The sequence below is a fragment of the Penaeus chinensis genome, chromosome 29 (genome assembly GCF_019202785.1).
Source record: "Penaeus chinensis breed Huanghai No. 1 chromosome 29, ASM1920278v2, whole genome shotgun sequence".
Lineage (NCBI taxonomy): Eukaryota > Metazoa > Arthropoda > Malacostraca > Decapoda > Penaeidae > Penaeus > Penaeus chinensis.
In genome coordinates, this window is record NC_061847.1 from 28350763 (window position 1) to 28370762 (window position 20000).

Below are 20000 nucleotides of genomic sequence, written 5' to 3' on the forward strand. Positions count from 1 at the left end.
GGTGGAATGTATAAATTGATTGATTTAGTTAGATTAATAGATGATAGAAGGGAAATGGAGATTCATGATCGCTAACGTCACAAGACAGGCACCATGATAAAAAACTTATATTCCAAAAAGAAAAAGTAAATCTTACAGAAACCTATTTCCAAGCAAACCATGTGAATGTTATATGTTGCCAAAACTGGAAAAAAAATATTTTCATTACAATCATGCCTTGTCATTCCAGATATTATTATCCTTCACACATATTATAGTCTCTAGTCTACTAGTAGTACTCCATATGTCTTTAAACCCTTGGACTTGGATGCTTTGCTGCCCACATGTAGCCCAAAATATGTAGCCTCTCACTGGTTGTAGGGTTGGGAGTTGTATGCAGGGCTTACACGAACACTCATGTGTGGTGTCAAAACCGCTTGCCTCACTTTTGCAATGTAATCTCTTTTTCTTCATTTCATTTATTTATTATTATTATCATTATTTTTTGTTTTTTTGCCATTTTTCATTGTCTATATTTGTCATTTGATATACTGTATCTAGATGGTAATATATTATCTTCCTTACACAGACTCCATATCATCTCTCTAGGTCCATAAATCAGTACAATAATAACACATGTAATAGTTAGTTATTTGTGTCATTCTATAATTTTTGTTGTTGTAATATTCAATATTCCACAATACAACCTCTGCTGCTGCTCTCAGTGGGTAGAAACAGGATAGGATCCTGAGCATAGAAATAGTGTCCTTCCTGGAGCTAATGCTCATCCATTCATGGCTCATGGATGGTATATACCACACTCGCTTAGCGAATGCCCACTAAGTCTAATCACCCTCTAAGAGCTTTGTGGACTTGTGGTGAGTTATTACCATCACCAAGCCTTCAGCCGTAATTCTCAAGACAGCATATTCCTGTCACAGAGCCAAAATTTTCCATGACAGCTTGTTCACATCACCAGACCCGTAAGCCAATTTTTTCATTAAATGATGGTCACATCATCTGGATCCTGGTATCTCTTGATGCCAGGACTGCATGTATATATGCCCTGGCCATTATGGTTTTATTGTATCAATCCATTGCCCATGGAGATGGTACATATGTACAAGCCATGATCACTGTAAGTATAGTTTATCAATTGTGTTTACACATAGATAGCTATATGAGTGCTTACTAACAAAGGAGTGATAATTTTTTTTGATTTTCAGAAATATATATACATTTTTTACACTGCTGTCAATATTGTGAATTGCATTATAATAACCATAATGTCGATAGGAATAAGAACAGCATTATTTCAACAGCATTAGGAAAAAAAGGGGAAAGGAAAGGAAAGCTCAAACAAAGGGAAAATCAGGAGAGGTCATGTAGACCTACTAATTGACTCCTTGGTGGCTGAATACTAGTGGAGCCATCTATGAGGGGAACACACACACACACACACACACACACACATTCCTGGCAGTAATAGGTTAATGCTGTATATACATAAATGGTTTTAGAAACAAATGCTGACCAATGAGTCAATAAGTAGACCTCACCTCTCCATTTTCATTACCATTATCATTGTTATCAACATGATAGTATTTCTCATAATAATAACATATAACAATATCAATAGTAATAAACGTAGATTTTTTTTCTTCCTGAAAATTCAAGGAATAGGGTAATCAGGAGATATAAAGTATGGCAAATAAAATTGGTTACTAAGCACATGAGAAGCCATCTATGTGCATACAAAATTAATAAAATAAAACCAATGGACTGGAGGCACTTTGCACTAATGGGTTACAATATCAGATCTTCACAGCCCTGTCATTAATTCCCTACAAACAGTAAAACTGTCATTTAACCCAATGGCGCCGGGTATAGCAAATTAAAAAAAACTCTACGCTCTGGCGAACGGCGGCAGCGCGCCGACTCCGAGCGCATGATATCGGTCCATCAAGCCGAATCATTGCCTCGGGGCGTTTTGGCGCGGCGCCGCTGCGGACAGCCGCACGCCGCACATCGTGCGTATTGTTATGACGGCGATAGCCGTGACCCGTCGCCATTGGGTTAATAAATATCTTATGCCAGCTGTTTTCTTGATAATTTGTCTATTATTACAGATCTGATCAGACAGTCTGAGTTGTCTGTTATTACTGATCTGCTGGTTTATCTGAAATACTCTAAAAGGATTCACGCTGCAAAACTATATACCATTTTAGATACCCTACCTATACACACACAAAAAGCTTAAAAGCTCCAAATCCTGTTATAGCAAGATGTAGGAACCATACTAATTGACACGGTAATAAGCAGGATTCCACTGCCCTTACAAACTACTATGGTTTATTTCAAATTTGTAATTTCGGTTACACAGATGTTACTAGCACTTGGTTAAATAAAATAATAAGCATACGAATAGCACCAAACTAAGAACCATAACAGCTCACCTACTATACAAAACTTTTATCTCTGAACTCTCCTAACTAATTCAACATCATCAACAAAGAGGTGGAGCAAAATCAACACAGAGATGGGGGAAAAAGAAAGAATCTGACTCACAACTGCTATTTACAGTTTTCTGAGTGATATTTCCCTTTCTGAACATATATTCTACAGCTTTCTAAGGTCCAGTTTACAACTTCCATGTGGACACACAGCAGGCATGCCCAAATGCTGACAGACAGAAGCCACTAGCAATTAGCCCATTCTAGAAGCGCATACCTTGGGTGCAAGACTGGCAGCACTAGAGTTGTTGGTGATAGTGGTGGGGGTGGCAGGTAAACTTGCCGTGGAAGAAGGTCGCTGGCCGGCCGGACTTTGAGCCTCCTGAATCTGCCAAGACAAGTGAGTGGTGAAGCAAAGTGCAGGAAATATTGTTTGCTTTTACTTTGCCCGCATTCTTTTTGACTCAATGGGCTGTGATGAGAGCAATCAGTGCACAGGATGCAGTGACGAGGGTTTCTTATTACAACCAATAAGTTTAATGGGAATCTAAATAATATTTCTTAACTTATGGAATATGGAGACTATTTCACAAAAAATTAAGATAAACTTCTACATTTCCTTTCCATACTACTTCCTCTCTCAAAGCTCATTCTAATCTAAAAGCATCTAGAATAAATTTCTTTTTACACATGTTGCAATCACTATTGTTAGAGACAATCTTTCAATGAGCTTCATAAAAATACATAAGTATTAAATACATAATGATATCTCATCAAGACACTCCTATCAACAAAGAGAAAATATGTTTTCTTGACTTTCATATCTTCAGTAACATTCCTGATCATAAATATTGGTTGTGGTTAATTTTCATCTTTTTTTATCTTTTTGAGTGCAAGTGACATATTTGTTATCCAGTTTTCCAATACTAGCATGCAGTCAGTGTGTGTGTGTGTGTGTGTTATTAAAGTGTGCAGTGAAAAGTGAGTTCATGCTGGCTTCTTTCAGAGAAATTCCACCTGTTGCTCCCAATAAAAGAAAAGAAATCAAATAAAGTAGTAGCTATATAACTAAAATATATGCATCTCAAGATTTGAGTGTTCCTTCCTTCTTCTACTCCTTCTATGGTCAAAGAAAAAACATAAAAAAAAAAAAAAAAAAAAAAAAAAAATTTACACATTTATAACACATTAAACCAATTCACTCAGCAAACTTTTAGACCCACTTTGGTGAAAATTACAAGTACTGGCTGTAGCTGCAAGAAACCATGAAATTTTGGAGAAACATTTGTCCATAATCAAAATGACTACTGTATGCACTAAAACTTAAAAACCTGCTAAACATCTTGTCACGTTTAATTCTTTTTATTTGTGTAATTTCTGTCCACCATATCAACAAAGCAGTAATCTGAGTCACTCCTGTTACATATACTACACAGATGACAAAAATAATGCTTAGGGAGTCAAGACCAAGTGTGGGCCTTTGAAGGGAGAGGGATTAGATACTGAGGGAAGGAGAGGGAATTCTTTTACCCATGATGTTCTTGCCTTTACTCTGTCCTACTTTTACCCACGATGGTCTTGCCTTTACTCTGTCTTACTAAATCCTTGGTATCTTTCCTCATCATGGGCAAATGAGGAGGGGGACAGAGAAGCCAAAAAGGAGAGAAGGGGGAGAGAGGGGGAGAGAAAATAAGGTAAAAACCAATAATAAATAGGGAGAGAGCAATTAAAAAAACTAAAGAAACCTGAAGAAATAACAACACAAATAAAGAATAGGGACATGATGGTTATAATAATAATAACAGTCATAATCCTCAAAAAATAATGATGACAGTGATATAAGAACAATAATAAAAGGAAAATCAAATCAATGCTCCCATCTCGTGTATGTGGGGTTGGGGGCTATTTTAATATCCTATTTTCTCTCTCCCTTCCTCTCTTTCTTTTAAAGGTTGCAGTTGATTACCTAACCAATGCCCGAGTAATGTCAATGAATGCGGCTTCAACTCACTAATCCCACAAAAGAATTTTTAATTTGCTTGTTTTTGATAGCTAGTACTTGCATTTCAGCTTACAAATATCCTTCGTGTTCTTCCTGGGATAGTCTGTTTTCTACCAACCTAAATGCTCTATTTAATGATATGAACACAAGGGATTAAACCTAATAAATAAAACTAATAGCATTTAAAGACCACCTCAAATATTCAATCATGGATAAAAGTGAACTCGAATTCAGATACCATCATCAATATTAGGGATACTCTCTGTTATTAATAGAGATATTCAACAGTACCCTGCAGGAAAAAGGGAAGTGTGAAATTGACGAGTTTCCAAAAAATGTAACAAATGCATTCTGGTAATGAACCAGTTTCCAGGACCTGAATTCACATTTTCTATGCTGGGGGGCTAATACCAGGGCTCCCAAGTTTAAAGGAAAAATAAGCAATCCAAAAAATAATTACAACCAATTCATTTTCAGTACCAAATTTCCCAAAAACAGTACTACAAACATTTATATATAAAACTGTTTTGGAAAAATTGTTTATGTTCACTGTTCTAATATATGAATAATGAGTAGTAATCATGTAAATGCCATAATTTTAAAAGACTTCAGTACAACACATCCTTTTTTTTTGTCAATCCCATAATATGCATTATACTGGAGTGCATTATATTATACAAAACAAACACTTATCAAATTCCTACCACATAAGTCCAGGGCAACCATTAAGCGAACATTTCAAGTTCTTATATTTGTTATGTTTTTGACTGGAGCATAAAGCTGCTGCAGGATATATCTCAACCATATGGGGTTGTCCTAAGTTAATGTTTTTTTACCCATTGGTGACAGGCTTTACCATGTCAAACTGAGCCAAATGCCAGGTTGTACACACAGCCATTATTCAAGTAAAAAATGAGAAGCATGGGGAACATATTTATACCACTATATGTACGTTTGGCTTCAGCATATATAATTTTCTAGTAATTGAGGCTAAAACAAGATTTTTAAACCCATGTTTGAGGGTGGGGGGACTGTAGCTCCTGAACGGCACAATCAGAGCCAAACAAGCAAACAGCATTTTAGGGCACATGGTCTAGAAAATGTGGGCAAGATTGGATGCACACTGTCCATATGGGGGTTAAAACAAGCTGGGAGACCTAGAACCTGAGGGGAATAGGAAATTCTCAAATTATCCCATATGTCTAATATAAAATTATGCCTTAATTTCTAACAGTTTTTACCCACATCTGACAAAATAAGTTGTGAGCCATCTTCATGGTTCAAGCTTCTGTACCTCCTGTGAGTTTTGATCAGCCTAAATTCATATTGCTTTAGCCGACACTTGTGTATGCTTAGGCACGAATACCTGATTTTGATAATGATGTGTCCCGATTTTAGCTGCATGACAATGAATGTAGTTAGTAACAGCCCAATAAACATAGCACTTAAATTCATAACACTATTAAGGAAAACTGGTCTCTTCATGCATACAGGATGCAAAAAAGGTGCAAAAGGCCCTTGCATTAATAAGCACAGCTCTTTCTTGAAATCTTTGTGTTAGCAGGAAATCTGTAGATAAAAAAAAATCAACAGAAAAGAAAAAAGAAAAAAAACTCAAACTACCTATGATCATAAATATATATATATATATATATATATATATATATATATATATATATATATATATATATATATATATATGTGTGTGTGTGTGTGTGTGTGTGTGTGTGTGTGTGTGTGTGTGTGTTTATATATATATATATATATATATATATATATATATATATATATATATATATATATATATATATACACATACACATACACATACACATACACATACACATATACATATACACACACACACACACACACACACACACACACACATATATATATTTATATATATAATTTATATATATATATATATGTATATATGTATATATATATAAATATATATATATATATATATATATATATATATAATTTATATATATATATGCATATATATATATATATATATATATATATATATATATATATATATATATATATATATATCTTGGACCTGGCAAGTTAAAATAATTTTCCTCATTCTAAATATTCTCCTTTTCTTAACCCAATGGCGACGGGTCACGGCTATCGCCGTCATAACAATACGCACGATGTGAGGCGTGCGGCTGTCCACAGTGGCACCGCGCCAAAACGCCCCGAGGCAATGATTCGGCTTGATGTACCGAATTCACGCGCTCAGAGTCGGCGCGCTGCCGCCGTTTGCCAGAGCGTATAGTTTTTTTTAATTTTCTATACCCGGCGCCATTGGGTTAACTGCTAGTCTACTCACTCACAAACCTCTTTCATATTCTTTAGATAATAACTACTTCAAATGCACAAAAAAAGAAAATTTCTATTTTCAAAGAAATGTTTCATACCTTATATCTTGAAACAATAGACTAAAATATCAACCATCCCAAAAAATCTATACATTTAGTAAGAAACATGAATCCTTTCAAAAATAAAACATGTATTTTCATTAAAAGATAAAGGATTAGAATCTGAAATAGGTGAAGAAAAATGCAGCACATTAATCACTCCTGTAAGATTCTCAAATAAGTATTCCTTATAAAGCCTCATAAAAAATGGCAAACAGCAACAAAAGCATATTAACATAGACTGTGCCAATGCAAGCAGATGCAAAAAAAAGCAGGACAACATTCAACTATGCGTGCTAGCAGTCCCTCCAAGCATACAGAAAGCATTCTTGTGTCAATGCTGAATACATCACATTTTTTAAGTCTCAAAGTCTCTTTTCATATGTGAGCCTCTTTCTACTGTACTTTTACATTTACAAATCATAGTTTTGTAACCTGAACATACAATCCAAGTTACAGAGCTACAATTCTTCATGATACAAGTCAAAATTAGTTACGCTTGAATAACGCTCGACACAAAATATGATACAAAGCAGTTTAGAGAGGGTGAACATATCTATAAACAAAAGTAATTATAATTATAATAATAAAAAAAAAAATAATAAATAAAATAAAATAAATAATAACAACAAAACAACAGCCCCCTACACCTCACAAGGCTAATACTCTGCTTACACCCAGGAAGAAGTAGTAGTATAGTAGTAATAGTAGTAGTGGTAGTATACCAGCAGCTTTATCTAGGTTTGTCTCACCTCTTCGGAGGCGACTTCCTCAAACCGAGGTTGTGCCTCTTCCTCCTCATGGGCTTGTCCTCCCTCTTCCCCACTCTCCTCCTCCTCTTCCTCCTCCCCCTCATCCTCATCCTCCTCATCACCATCCTCATCCTCCACGTCCTCCCCCTCCTGATCAGCATCACCTCGGCCCTCTGGTTCCTACCGATCGACCCCCAACAGAACACGTCATGATGGACACATGCAACAACAGCCACATGCAAAGGACCCGGCAGAAAAAAAAAAGAAATAAAAAAAGGGGGAAAAAAAAAACAAAAAAAAATTTATATATAAAAGGGGGTAGTTAGGTGGATCAAATCAAGGGTAGTTAGTTTTTGAATAAGACACAAGCCATTTCCAAGTTTAAAAAATCATATATATATCAACTTGGGTAACATAGGGATCAAGATGATGATCAAGGTATGAATGGTTATGATGGTGATTAATAATAATAACAGCAGCTATAATAAAATAAAACTAATAAATAATTATCAAATAGTAATCAGTAATTAACAATAACAAAAGTATTAATAAAGAAACAATATTTGTGGAAAATAATAATATCTACAACAACTATAATAATAGCAATAATAATTATAATTATAACTATTATAATAGTAAAAACAACAACAGTAATAATAATAATAATAATAATAATAATAATAATAATAATAATAACAATAATAATAATAACAACAACAATAATAATAATAATAATAATAATAATAATAATGATAATCATATTAATAGCAATGATACTACTACTAAAAAAAAAGAAATAATAATAATAATAATAATAATAATAACAATAATAACAGTGATGATATGACTTGTAAATGACTACTTGGTGCCTAAGAACTTGTTTAGACATCTATGTTTAAACACAATTAACCCCTCAGTGACGGGTATAAGAAATCTCTTGGCATCATAGACTCTGGTGATTTCTGGCAATGTCCGGGCTTATGTGAGTGGCCGCTCTGCCGGGTGGCTGCTTGTAGGCCAGGCGTGCGTGAACACTTGTGTGCAATGACAAGACTCTATTTCCAAAGTTATTAATTCTTTTTATGCAGAAGTGTTTTTAGCTTTTTAGCCATTTTCCAATGTCCATATTTGGCAATTGATTTGCATTATCCAGATGGTAATAGTTTTTTTTCCTTTGCACAGACTCCAACTATCTCTCCAGAAAGTAAACAACTCAGTGTAAGAAAAATAAAACTATGTAACACTTTGTTGTTTATGTCATTAAATTTTTTTTTTATGTAATATCAAATTTCTGTAATACAACCTGTGTCGCTGCTCATAGTGCCAGGAATATAATGCTGAGCAAAAAAAAATATATATACATATATATATCTATATATATATCTATATATATATATATATATATATATATATATATATATATATATATATATATATATATATATATAATGGTTATGATAATGATTATTAATGATTATATTAACCTCTACAATCTGGATGACATGACCATCATGACATAAAAAACTCGAAAGGTGGGTGACGTGAACCTAACATCATGGGAAAATCTGGCTGCAGGCCGGGTGATATGAACTTGCCATTGTGAGTATCTCAGCTGAGACCAGGGTGATGGGAAAGACTCATCATGAATGCATTAACATCTTGGGAGGATGATTAGACTCATTAGGCAATTTTGCATTATTCCCATTGATAAATGAGTGTGGAATGTAATGTCCGTGAGCCTTGACTGGAAGAGCATCAGCTCCATAGAAGGACGCTATTTCCATGCTCAGTACAGTATGTCTGGTGCCATGACCGTCGGCCAGGTTGCATTACAGAAAACTGATAAAAAATGAAAAACAATAACAACAACAACATGTTCAATATTTTTATTTTTCTGGCACCGAGTTGTAGGCTACCTAGAGAGATGATATGGAGTTTGTGCAGTCTATTACCATCGGGATAAAGCAAATCAATTGACAAATATGGACAATGTAAAATGGCAAATAAGCTAAAAACACTTACGCATAAGAGAAAATAACATTGCAGATAGGAGGCATACAGTCTTGTCACTACACACGAGTGTTCATGTGCAAGTTGCACACCCGCCAGAGCGGCCACTTATGTAAGCCTAATGCTTGAAGTTTAGGGTTATGTGATTGCCAAGAAGCAAGCAAATCTCAGGGGTTAACGGCAGATAAATAATGGGCATACATAATTAACCCAAACCCGCCAAGGATGGCATGAACTGATATCCCACTCCCATGAGTTAGACTTTTTAATTGTCTTTACTCTTAAATGGCTCCACAAGTTCTTAGTCACCAATGAGCCAATTACTAGTACTACCTATCTCAACTGTTGGCCTTTTTCCTTAATTATTGGAAGTATTCTCTTTTATCTGATAATGTTATCTATAATGTTCATATCATTATAGTAATTATAATGCCTAATAATAATAACTGTATTAGTATATATATATAATAAAAAGAAAAAGAAAGAAAGAAAAGAAAAAGGTGAGATAGGTGAGGTTACAAGGCCTACTAATTGTCTTTGGTGACTAAATACTTGCTGAGCTATCTTTGTGTAGAGACATTTCACAAAACAAAACATACATCTTGCAGGCGGCATTGGATTAACAATAACAACAACAGCAGTTAATCCATTCACTTCAGCATACATCATATAATGGAAGGCATGTAGCTGTGACATGCATCATGTGTTGGGAGAGCTGTCTGAATCAAGTGTGCTATGTATTGCTCCTTTATGGAATTGAAGAAAACAACCAATGATCAAGCAGCAGTAGTGGTTAACAAAGTGTGGAAAAAATAGAACAGAGTGGTAATGGGAGAAATTTCTTTGCCACACTTGGCAGGGAGGGAAGGTCAGAAAATCTAGTTACACAGTTATCAAGCTAAGTGTTAATAAGTGAACACTACTGGTAACACAAAATACAAAAAGTATCTAACCCAATGCCGACATGATGTGTACGTACGTGCTATGCCGACTGTGAGTATTGTTTGATTGTTTTTACACATAGATGGCTACACTTGTACTAAATCACCAATGAGTCCATCATGAGTACTGCCTGTCTTGCCCATTTACCCTTTTCTTTGATTTACAAACATATTTTAAGTCATCTTATTTTGCTGTTACTAATGTTTATAAAATTATAGTAATTATAATATTCATAATAAAAATAAGACCACTGATATTCATAGCACTAGTAAAAAATACGTTTTTCCAGCCAATTCAAATCACATAAGGTCACAAGGTCTACTAATTGAGCCATCTATGTGCAGAGACATTTCACAAAAATATAGAAAATGAGCACAGCATTTCCCCAATTTTTTATTAAATTTCCCCGGCGGCATTGCTTTAAACACCAATAAAAAAATCCATATCCTAATTACTACATCAAATGACTGTAACACCATCGGAAGATAGAACAAATCACAGGCTTTATAAATAAGATGGTGCAATTAGCCTCCTACACAAATCTTATAAAATTGAACCCATGCATCGTTACATAAGAATACATGATCAAACCCATCTCTAGATTTTGAGCAAAATGACTCTCATAGCACATGGGAAACACCCCCATGCAGTGCAACTCTTTCCAGCAATTCTCTTCAAAATATTACATACCAAAAATAAAAAACTAGCTAAAAAAAGAGCAGCTTCATGAACAGACCTTTAAAGAAAACCAATTTCTCAACTATTCTGATCACAATAATTAATTCAGTCACCTTTATCAGAATTTTTTTTACCCTTTTCATTTTTGTTCTTCACCTAGACTGTTCTGATCACAATAATTAATTCAGTCACCTTTATCAGAATTTTTTTTACCCTTTTCATTTTTGTTCTTCACCTAGACTGTTCTGATCACAATAATTAATTCAGTCACCTTTATCTGATAAAATTTAATGCTTTTCCCATTTGTTCTTCAACTAGACTTTCCAGACCTTGGTAAGGAAGTTCAAGATATAGTTATGGGATGACTTCTCAAAAAGATGATTTTTATATCAAGTTTGCAAGTATTTTTTGCGGGAAGGGGGAGAAAGGGGAAGAGGAGGAGGAGGAGGAGGAGGAGGAGGAGGAGGAGGAGGAGGAGGAGGAGCAGGAGGTGTAGATGATAAGTGGTAGAGCACAGAGGGAAGTTTAAAAATGCAAAATAATAAACAACAAATGAAAAGTTATATAAGAGAAAATATATACTATAAACCAACAGCAAGTGTACAAATAAAAAGGGACTTCAGTCGGCAAAAAATTAATTCTTAACCCGTTGGATCTGGGTGATGTGACCATCACATCATGAAAAAAACAGGTTGAGAGGCGGTTGACGTGAACATGCCATCACAGGAAAATAGGGCTGCAGGCCGGGTGGCACAAAGGCTGGGGTGATGGGAAAGGACTCGCCACAAGCACACAAGCCTATTGGGAGGTTTATTTTACTCATTTGGCAATTTTGCATTATTCCTATCAATGTATCAGTGTGGTATGAAATGTCTGTGAGCGGTAACTGGAAGAGCGCTGGCTCCGTGGAGGATGCCATTTCCATGCTCAGTATCATATTCGGGGCGCTGTGAGCGGCGATGCAGGTTGTTTTACAGATAATTGAATATTACTTAAAATAAAAAAAAAATAAAAAAATATAAAAATAACATAGTATTACTTAGTTTAATTTTCTTGCACTTAGTTGTAGACTACTTTGTGAGATAATTGGAGTCTATGCAAAAGAAGAAAAACTATTACTATCTGGATAATGCAAATCAAATAGCAAATATAGACACTGGAAAATGGCCATAAAGTCTAATAACACTTAAAAAAGTGTAAAAAGAGTAAATAACTTTGCAAATATAAGGCATAGAGTATTGTTACTGTGCACATGTGTTTGCATGCACCTGGACTACAAACAGCCACCTGGCAGAGCTGGTCACGTAAGCCTTATGCCTGGATTTTTGGTAATGTGATTGCTGTGATGCAACTGGATCCAATGGGTTAAAACTATTTGTAATCTTAGTAAATCATATAAATAATCAAATGACAAATCAATACATTATGTCCTTAGCCCTTTGATCGTGGGTGCCATCCTACAGTTGTGGCCCATATGGATATAACTGTTTGGTGGGCTGCAGGGCCGCAGAAAAAGCCTGCGCACATTAAGTTAAAAACCATGCATGAAACACTGTATAATGGAGCTCATCTTCACTGCAGACTCTCTATAAACTTTGAGATGACTAATCCAACACACAGGTATTCTTCCATGTCAACAGAAATCATAATCCTTTGTGAGGACTTCTGACGATTACCATAAATGCAGCACTTGGGAGAAGGCATCTCACACTGCCCTGCCTTTAAGCCCTATGATGTGGATGACGTGACCATATCATGAAAAACTCCAACTTGAGGGCTGGGTGAAACGAACATGCTATAAAGAGAAAATTTGGCTGTGGGCCAAACAGTACCGAAAATACACATAAATGGACTTTATCTTAACCCCTTAATGACAGGTGAAGAAGAAGAAGAAGAAGAAGAAAAATCAAGCCGAATCGCCAGCTCGTAGTACTTTGGCGCGTCACCGCAGTGTACACCTGCATGCCACAGGTAGAGCGGTTTGTTGTGACGCCTCAGGTTGTGACCCTTTGGGAAGAGGTTAAACAGGTCTGCTCTGCCTATGATGTTGCAAAGAGAGTCCATCTGTTTATCAATAACTTAGGCTAAATAAAAAGATTTTAAACTCGGATATAAAATAAAAAAAAAATAATAAAAAAAAAACATTGGTAACTTCTCTTACCATTCATGAAAGAAAAGAAGAAGAAGAAGAAGAAGAAGAAGAAGAAGAAGAAGAAGAAGAAGAAGAAGAAGAAGAAGAAGAAGAAAAAAAAAAAAAAAAAAAAAAAAAAAAACAAGACTCCATGCTTTCCTTTGCCATGTTATTATCTCTTTGTATACATAAGCCTTTTTTTTCTTTCTTTTCAATGTCCATATTCATTATTTGATCTGCATTATCCAGATGGTAATACTGTTTTCTTTGCACAGACTTCATATCATCTCTCTGGGTAGTCTATAACTCAGTGCAAGAAAAATAAAAAATATTTAACATTTTGTTATTTGTATCATTCACCCCCCCCCCCCCCCCCCCCCCCATTCTAATATTCAATTTTCTGTAATACAACCTGCATCACCAGTCATGGCAGCCAGGAATAGGATCCTGAGCATGGAAATGGCGTCCTCTATGGAGCCTTCTCTCTTCCAGTCAAAGCTCTAAGACATTGCATTCCACACCTGTTTACCATTGGGAATAATGCAAATGCCCCTTTCTAAACACCAGGTGAGTCTAATCACCCTTCAAGAGGCCTTCAGCTGAGACACTCACAATGGCAAGTTTGCATCACCTGGCCCACAGCCATATCTTTTTATGACGTAATGGTTACATAATGGATTGTAGGGGCTAATAATACTAAAGCAAATAATTTTGCATACAAGTCTTAAGAGACAAATAATAAAAGAGAGAATATAAAAAAAAAGACTGTGAATAGGTGTATGGAGGTCTGTACTATGAATCATGAAAAGCTATTCATGGAATGTAAATCTGGAATAGAGATGAAAATGGCTAGTTCATGGAGAAAAAAGAAAGAAAGAAAGAAAAAGATACAGACAAGGGTTATTAAATTTCATGACCATGGTTTTAACAGATATTATATACGGACACATGGAACAAATGCAGTCAAACAATCAATCTCTATCTTGCAAATTAAATATCAACCATGAACAAGACACCGTTAAGTATACTATTACAAAATTCAACATAGTTAAAATGAATGTGAGAGTAGAAAATAAGAACAAGAAAAACAACATGCACAAAATGTCATTAATGTGTTTACCCTTTTTATAAAAATGACGAACATCCCCACTTCAACCTATAAATCTGTAATGGCCATTTTCTCTTATCCTAAACATATGACTATAAAGTGAATTACATCTGAGCCAAACAGCTGAAACCTTTGTCGGAAAAAATACCAAGTCCTGAATGCAATTGTCAATTTCTACAGCTAATTCCCACATCTTTGATCACTCATTGCAAATAATAGTAACAATACCTACAATCATCACCACCGAAATAATAACAATCATAGTGATAACAAATCTCACAATAAAATGGTGACATCCATAATCATTACAATAATAATAATAATAAGACAGAAGCTGCCAACTTCATGCCTGATCTTCTTCAAAAGATAAACCTAGAAATCTTTACAAATACAACCATTCCCCTTATTTATGTTATAACAGAATCGTAGCATCTTGTAATGGAAGACCCATCAACCAAACATGTCCATATGGCAGCTAGAAGTCATGAGTACTCTTCTAGTATCTCAAACAAAAAGCTAAGAGCACCATAAGCGAGAGATATTCATATGAGAATTTACTGTGTGTTAGTATCTCCACACTTTATCGAAGCAATGTAAAATATTATAAATCTAACCACTCTGGGATGTGAAACGCTATATCCTAAAAACCTGAAGAATATGAACACCATATACCTAATACAGAGTTGATATATCTTTCAGTGGAGAAAATGACAGGATAGTATCTTAAACTAACTTCATACAAGAGAATAATGACTGCAGATCCTACTGGGTTGTAGATATGGATGGTTGCAAGTCACACAGATCAAAAGTTGGGGAAAAGTTATGATCTTATATTTGTCAAACTATCATTACCACTCACAAAAAAATTTACAAAGACTGAAATTAAAATTTCAAGAAAAAAATTAAGTTCACTGTAAGATTACTATTCCTGTATACCTAAAATCTTCAGTCCATATACAAAAAAAAAGTAATGAACAACAATAAGAATATAATATAATAAAAATAAAATTAACTGCTAAAACAGTAACAAAAACACAAAAAACATTGTACCAATAAACATATATATATATATAAATAAATATATCAATATATATATATATATATATTTATATATATATATATATATATATATATATATATATATATATATATTATATTATATACATATATAAATATATATATACATATATAAATATATACATATACAAATATATATATATATATATATATATATATATATATATATATATATATATATACATATACATATATATACTTATACATATATATACACATACATATATATACATATGCATATATATATCTATATACATAGATTATATATATATATATACATATATATATATATATATATATATATATATATATATATATTTATATATATATATATATATATATATATATATATATATATATATATATATTTGTATATAAATAACACTAACAGGAACAGGTTTAAATGGGTTTGACAGTGACTTGTTTTTGCCTGTAACACAGTATATTGCAATAACAATGATAATGATACTAATAATAATAATAATGACTACTATGATGATGATAATAATAAGAACTGCAATAATAACAATAACAATAATAATGATAATAATTACAATAATAATAATAATAATAATAATAAGAACAATACGTATTAATAATGATAATAACGGCCATGAAGATGACAATGATAATGATGAACATCAATAATAATGATAATACTATTAACAATATCAACAACAACAACAACAATCACAATAATCATAATAGCAACAATAAGGAAGATAGTGATGATGGCACATACATACATGCCATGTCCACGGTTTATCAATTTTGCTTGAACACCAATATCTCCACAAGCACTTCATCACCAAGGTGTCAATTACAAGGCCTGCCTGATTCATGTTTATCCTTTTCAGTACTTTTTAGAAAGTATTTTTAAAGTATTTTTTTTTTTTTTACTATATTTACTTCTTACTATTAGTATTGATAATAACATTATAGTAATCCCACTGTCAATAATAATAACAACAATAATAATAATAACAATAATAATAATAACAATAATAATAATCAAACAATAATAAGAAATAACAATAACAACACAATGATATCAATACCATTAGAAAAATAAAATGTTTCCCAATTATTCAAGGAATGGGGATATCAGGTGAGGTCAGGTAGGCCCACTAATTGATTCCTTGGTGACTAAGCACCCATGGAGCCATCTATGTTTAAACAAAATTCACAAAATGAAACTAGTGGACAGTGCAATTACCTGTTGCCAATGGGTTGAAGAAAATCCTAAACAAACTTTACAAGAAGAAGAAAAAATATTCCCACTTGAATCTATAAAACTATCTTATTCTTTGTTATTGATTCTTTTTATAATGGGTATATTCAATGCCCCTTACAAAATCTTTCTTAACTAAGCCGGGAGATGTAACCAATTTAACACCTAAAGGATGGTATTCAGCACCTACTGCACTATAATGTGATCATTACTGTGGGTGACAGATGGTGAAGCTAATTCTTTGTCTGTTTGTTACTGTTATTCTTATCTATTACTGCTTCTCAAGTCTTGTTTTCTTCTCCAATCCTGTATGAACACTTATGTCAAGCATTTCGGTATACTGATATATGTGATAAACTATGTAAAAGTTATTCTACCTGGTGATTTTTCCCTATAAGTTTCACATTTTTTTTTTCCAACCTGTTTACTCTGAACTTTCCCATCCATTAGGTGTTAAACAAACTTGTTCATCCACACCTACCTATTTGGATAACTAAATGTGACTTTATCAATGATCCAAAGTATGCAAACCCTAAAACATAAGACAACCCTGCTTTCTTTGGCCCAACCACTAAATGAGCAAGACTATATGCTATTGCAATTATGTACCAATGCCACAACTCAAAATTCTAGCTTCCTTCAGATCCTCCTAAGAATATGACCCTGCTATCTTTAAGCCAAGGTTATGGCTATCTATCAGAATAAATGACAGATCCTTCAATTATTGACACAGAGAAAAGATCAGCAATTAAATCTGCTTCTGTATAATTGAAGAAAAGAAAAATAAGTATTCATCATAAAATACTATCTTTAGAATCAATGCCATGTAGATTTGTTGAAGAAATAATATATAACAATAATAAATTTATTAAGAAAATCAGATGAAAATCATCAACCATCTCTTTTTTTTCACCTTTCAAACAAGAAAAAGAAAACAAATTGAAGAGTAGAAGATAAAGGGAAATAATTTTCCCTTATATGAATTGTCTTCATGTGTTAGATTACATTTGCAAGATTACACAACTTACCTGTTGCAAGATGGTGGTGTTGTCCCCTCTAGACACTTCGTTGTCGTCAACGGATATATGAAACCTGCGCCTAAATTCATTCCTAAATTCGTTCTGTGCTGACTCTAGACGTTGATTACGCTCATGTTCATTATTGCCTTGGGAGCTGGAATGGAATTCAAATTTTAAAAGCAGCTGCAGGATGGCCACCCGTTACCATTCTCCAGATTTCAAATTGGTTCAACTCATTTACACAACCATGCATGCTTACATGTACAAAATTAAATACTCAGTTCTCTAATCATAAATCTTCAAAATGACATTCACCAACTGATACACAGACAGACAGAAAGAAATGAAGTGTAAAAATACGGATCAGAGTATACTACACACTTGTTGTACCTAGTTGGCCGTTCCCACTGCGTCGTTCGGGCATTGTGATTTACATAGTACATCCTGCCATTAGCATCTTGACGCTCTTCCCAACCTTCTGGGAGTGGACTCTGGCCGTCATTGGGCACCAAAACAGGCTGTAAGGACAAACCACATAAATTACAGCATTCATACCCCTAAAATAATAATAATAATAATAATAGTAATAATAATAATAGCAATATCAATAAAAAAATATAAAAAATAAAAAATAATAGTAGTATGAATTATAATCATTATCAAGATGATGATAATATCAATAATACTAGGTAGCTTCAGCAAATCATAAAATGCTTCTGCCCACATAATACGACATGAAAAGAAGTCTTTTACATGCAAATACAGCAAGTATGGATGCCTACAGAATGCAAGAGAACAATAATTCCATTATTGGGTCTGCCTGGAATCATTTGTTCCACAGAGACGAATATATTACAGAAAGGTACAACTGCAACCTTCGTAGCCATCTATAATTATCAACACCGTATGACTATAGATGGGCCTGTTCATCAAATGTCATCATACATTATGGTTAAAGCTTTTAAGCTATAAATGATTTTTACTAATAATTACCATAACAAACCCATGGACTTAACACTGAATTTTGATACTCTTATAACTCAAAACAATATCTCATGAACTTGATACTGAAGAGATAACTTGTTTCAAATGTAAGTAGACATCAATAAATAAAATGGGATTACAAAAAGAGAACAGAACAGGGGGAGGAGGAGGAGGAGGAGGAGGAGGAGGAGGAGGAAAAAAAAAAAAAAAAAAAAAAAAAAAAATATATATATATATATATATATATATATATATATATTCATATATATATATATATATATATATCTATATATATATATATATATATATATATTCATATAATAATAATAATAACAAAATCAAATCACATGGTTCCCAAAAAGCATTTTTTTGATTGTTTAATGTTAAATCTTTATATAAGAGTAACAATATCAATAATAATTACAATAACAATAACAAAAAGCTCTCACTCAATATTTGGTAAATACTAATCTGATTCACCTAAACCCTTTTCTCCACAGATACACACACACAAATAATAATAATAATAATAATAATAATAATAATAATAGTAATAGTAATAATAATAATAGTAATGATACTAATAATAATAAACAAATATATAATAATAAATTAATCAATAAATAAAAATTTATACATTACTATACATATATATATATATATATATATATATATATATATATATATATATATATATATATATATATATATATATATATATATATATATATATAGGGTGTGTGTGCGTGTATGACTGTGAACACATACTAAGAAACCTAACTGAGAATACAAAATTTGATGTAATATACTTAGACTTTGCAAAAGCTTTCAGTAAAGTTGACCATGTAATTATACCCCATACACTAGTATACACTATACTTTTCCTAACAATTCATAAGTAAAATGTAAACATAAATGGCTATCAATCTAATGAATTTACTGTTAGAAGTGGAGTACCACAAGGCTCAGTTCTTGGACCCTGTTGTTCCTAATTATGGTTGGGATAATAAAGACTCCACAGTAACATCTTTTGCTAATGATACATGGATAAGTACAACTGGAAGTCCAAGATTAAGAACATACTCAGTTGTGAAATAAAGACTAAAGAAAAATTAGTTGTAATAACATGAGCTTCAATCATCACACTGAGCAGGTAATCAACAAAGGAAAAGTTATGAGTGGATGGATGATGAGACCTTTTC

General features: G+C 33.2%; 1 protein-coding gene across 4 annotated transcripts in view; it reads right to left on the reverse strand.

Moving 5' to 3' along the window:
* LOC125040596 (E3 ubiquitin-protein ligase NEDD4-like) overlaps positions 1-20000 on the reverse strand; it is a 56376-nt gene that overhangs the window by 16180 nt on the left and 20196 nt on the right. Inside the window, exons 7-10 of one of the 4 annotated variants that reach the window (XM_047635221.1) lie at positions 18205-18332; positions 17824-17968; positions 7619-7798; positions 2710-2820 (exon numbers count right to left, since the gene is read on the reverse strand). In XM_047635221.1, coding sequence (XP_047491177.1) covers positions 2710-2820; positions 7619-7798; positions 17824-17968; positions 18205-18332 — 564 coding nt within the window. Of the gene's footprint in view, positions 1-2709; positions 2821-7618; positions 7799-17823; positions 17969-18195; positions 18333-20000 lie in introns of all 4 variants that reach the window. The other 3 variants (XM_047635220.1, XM_047635222.1, XM_047635224.1) reach the window with 3 other exon arrangements.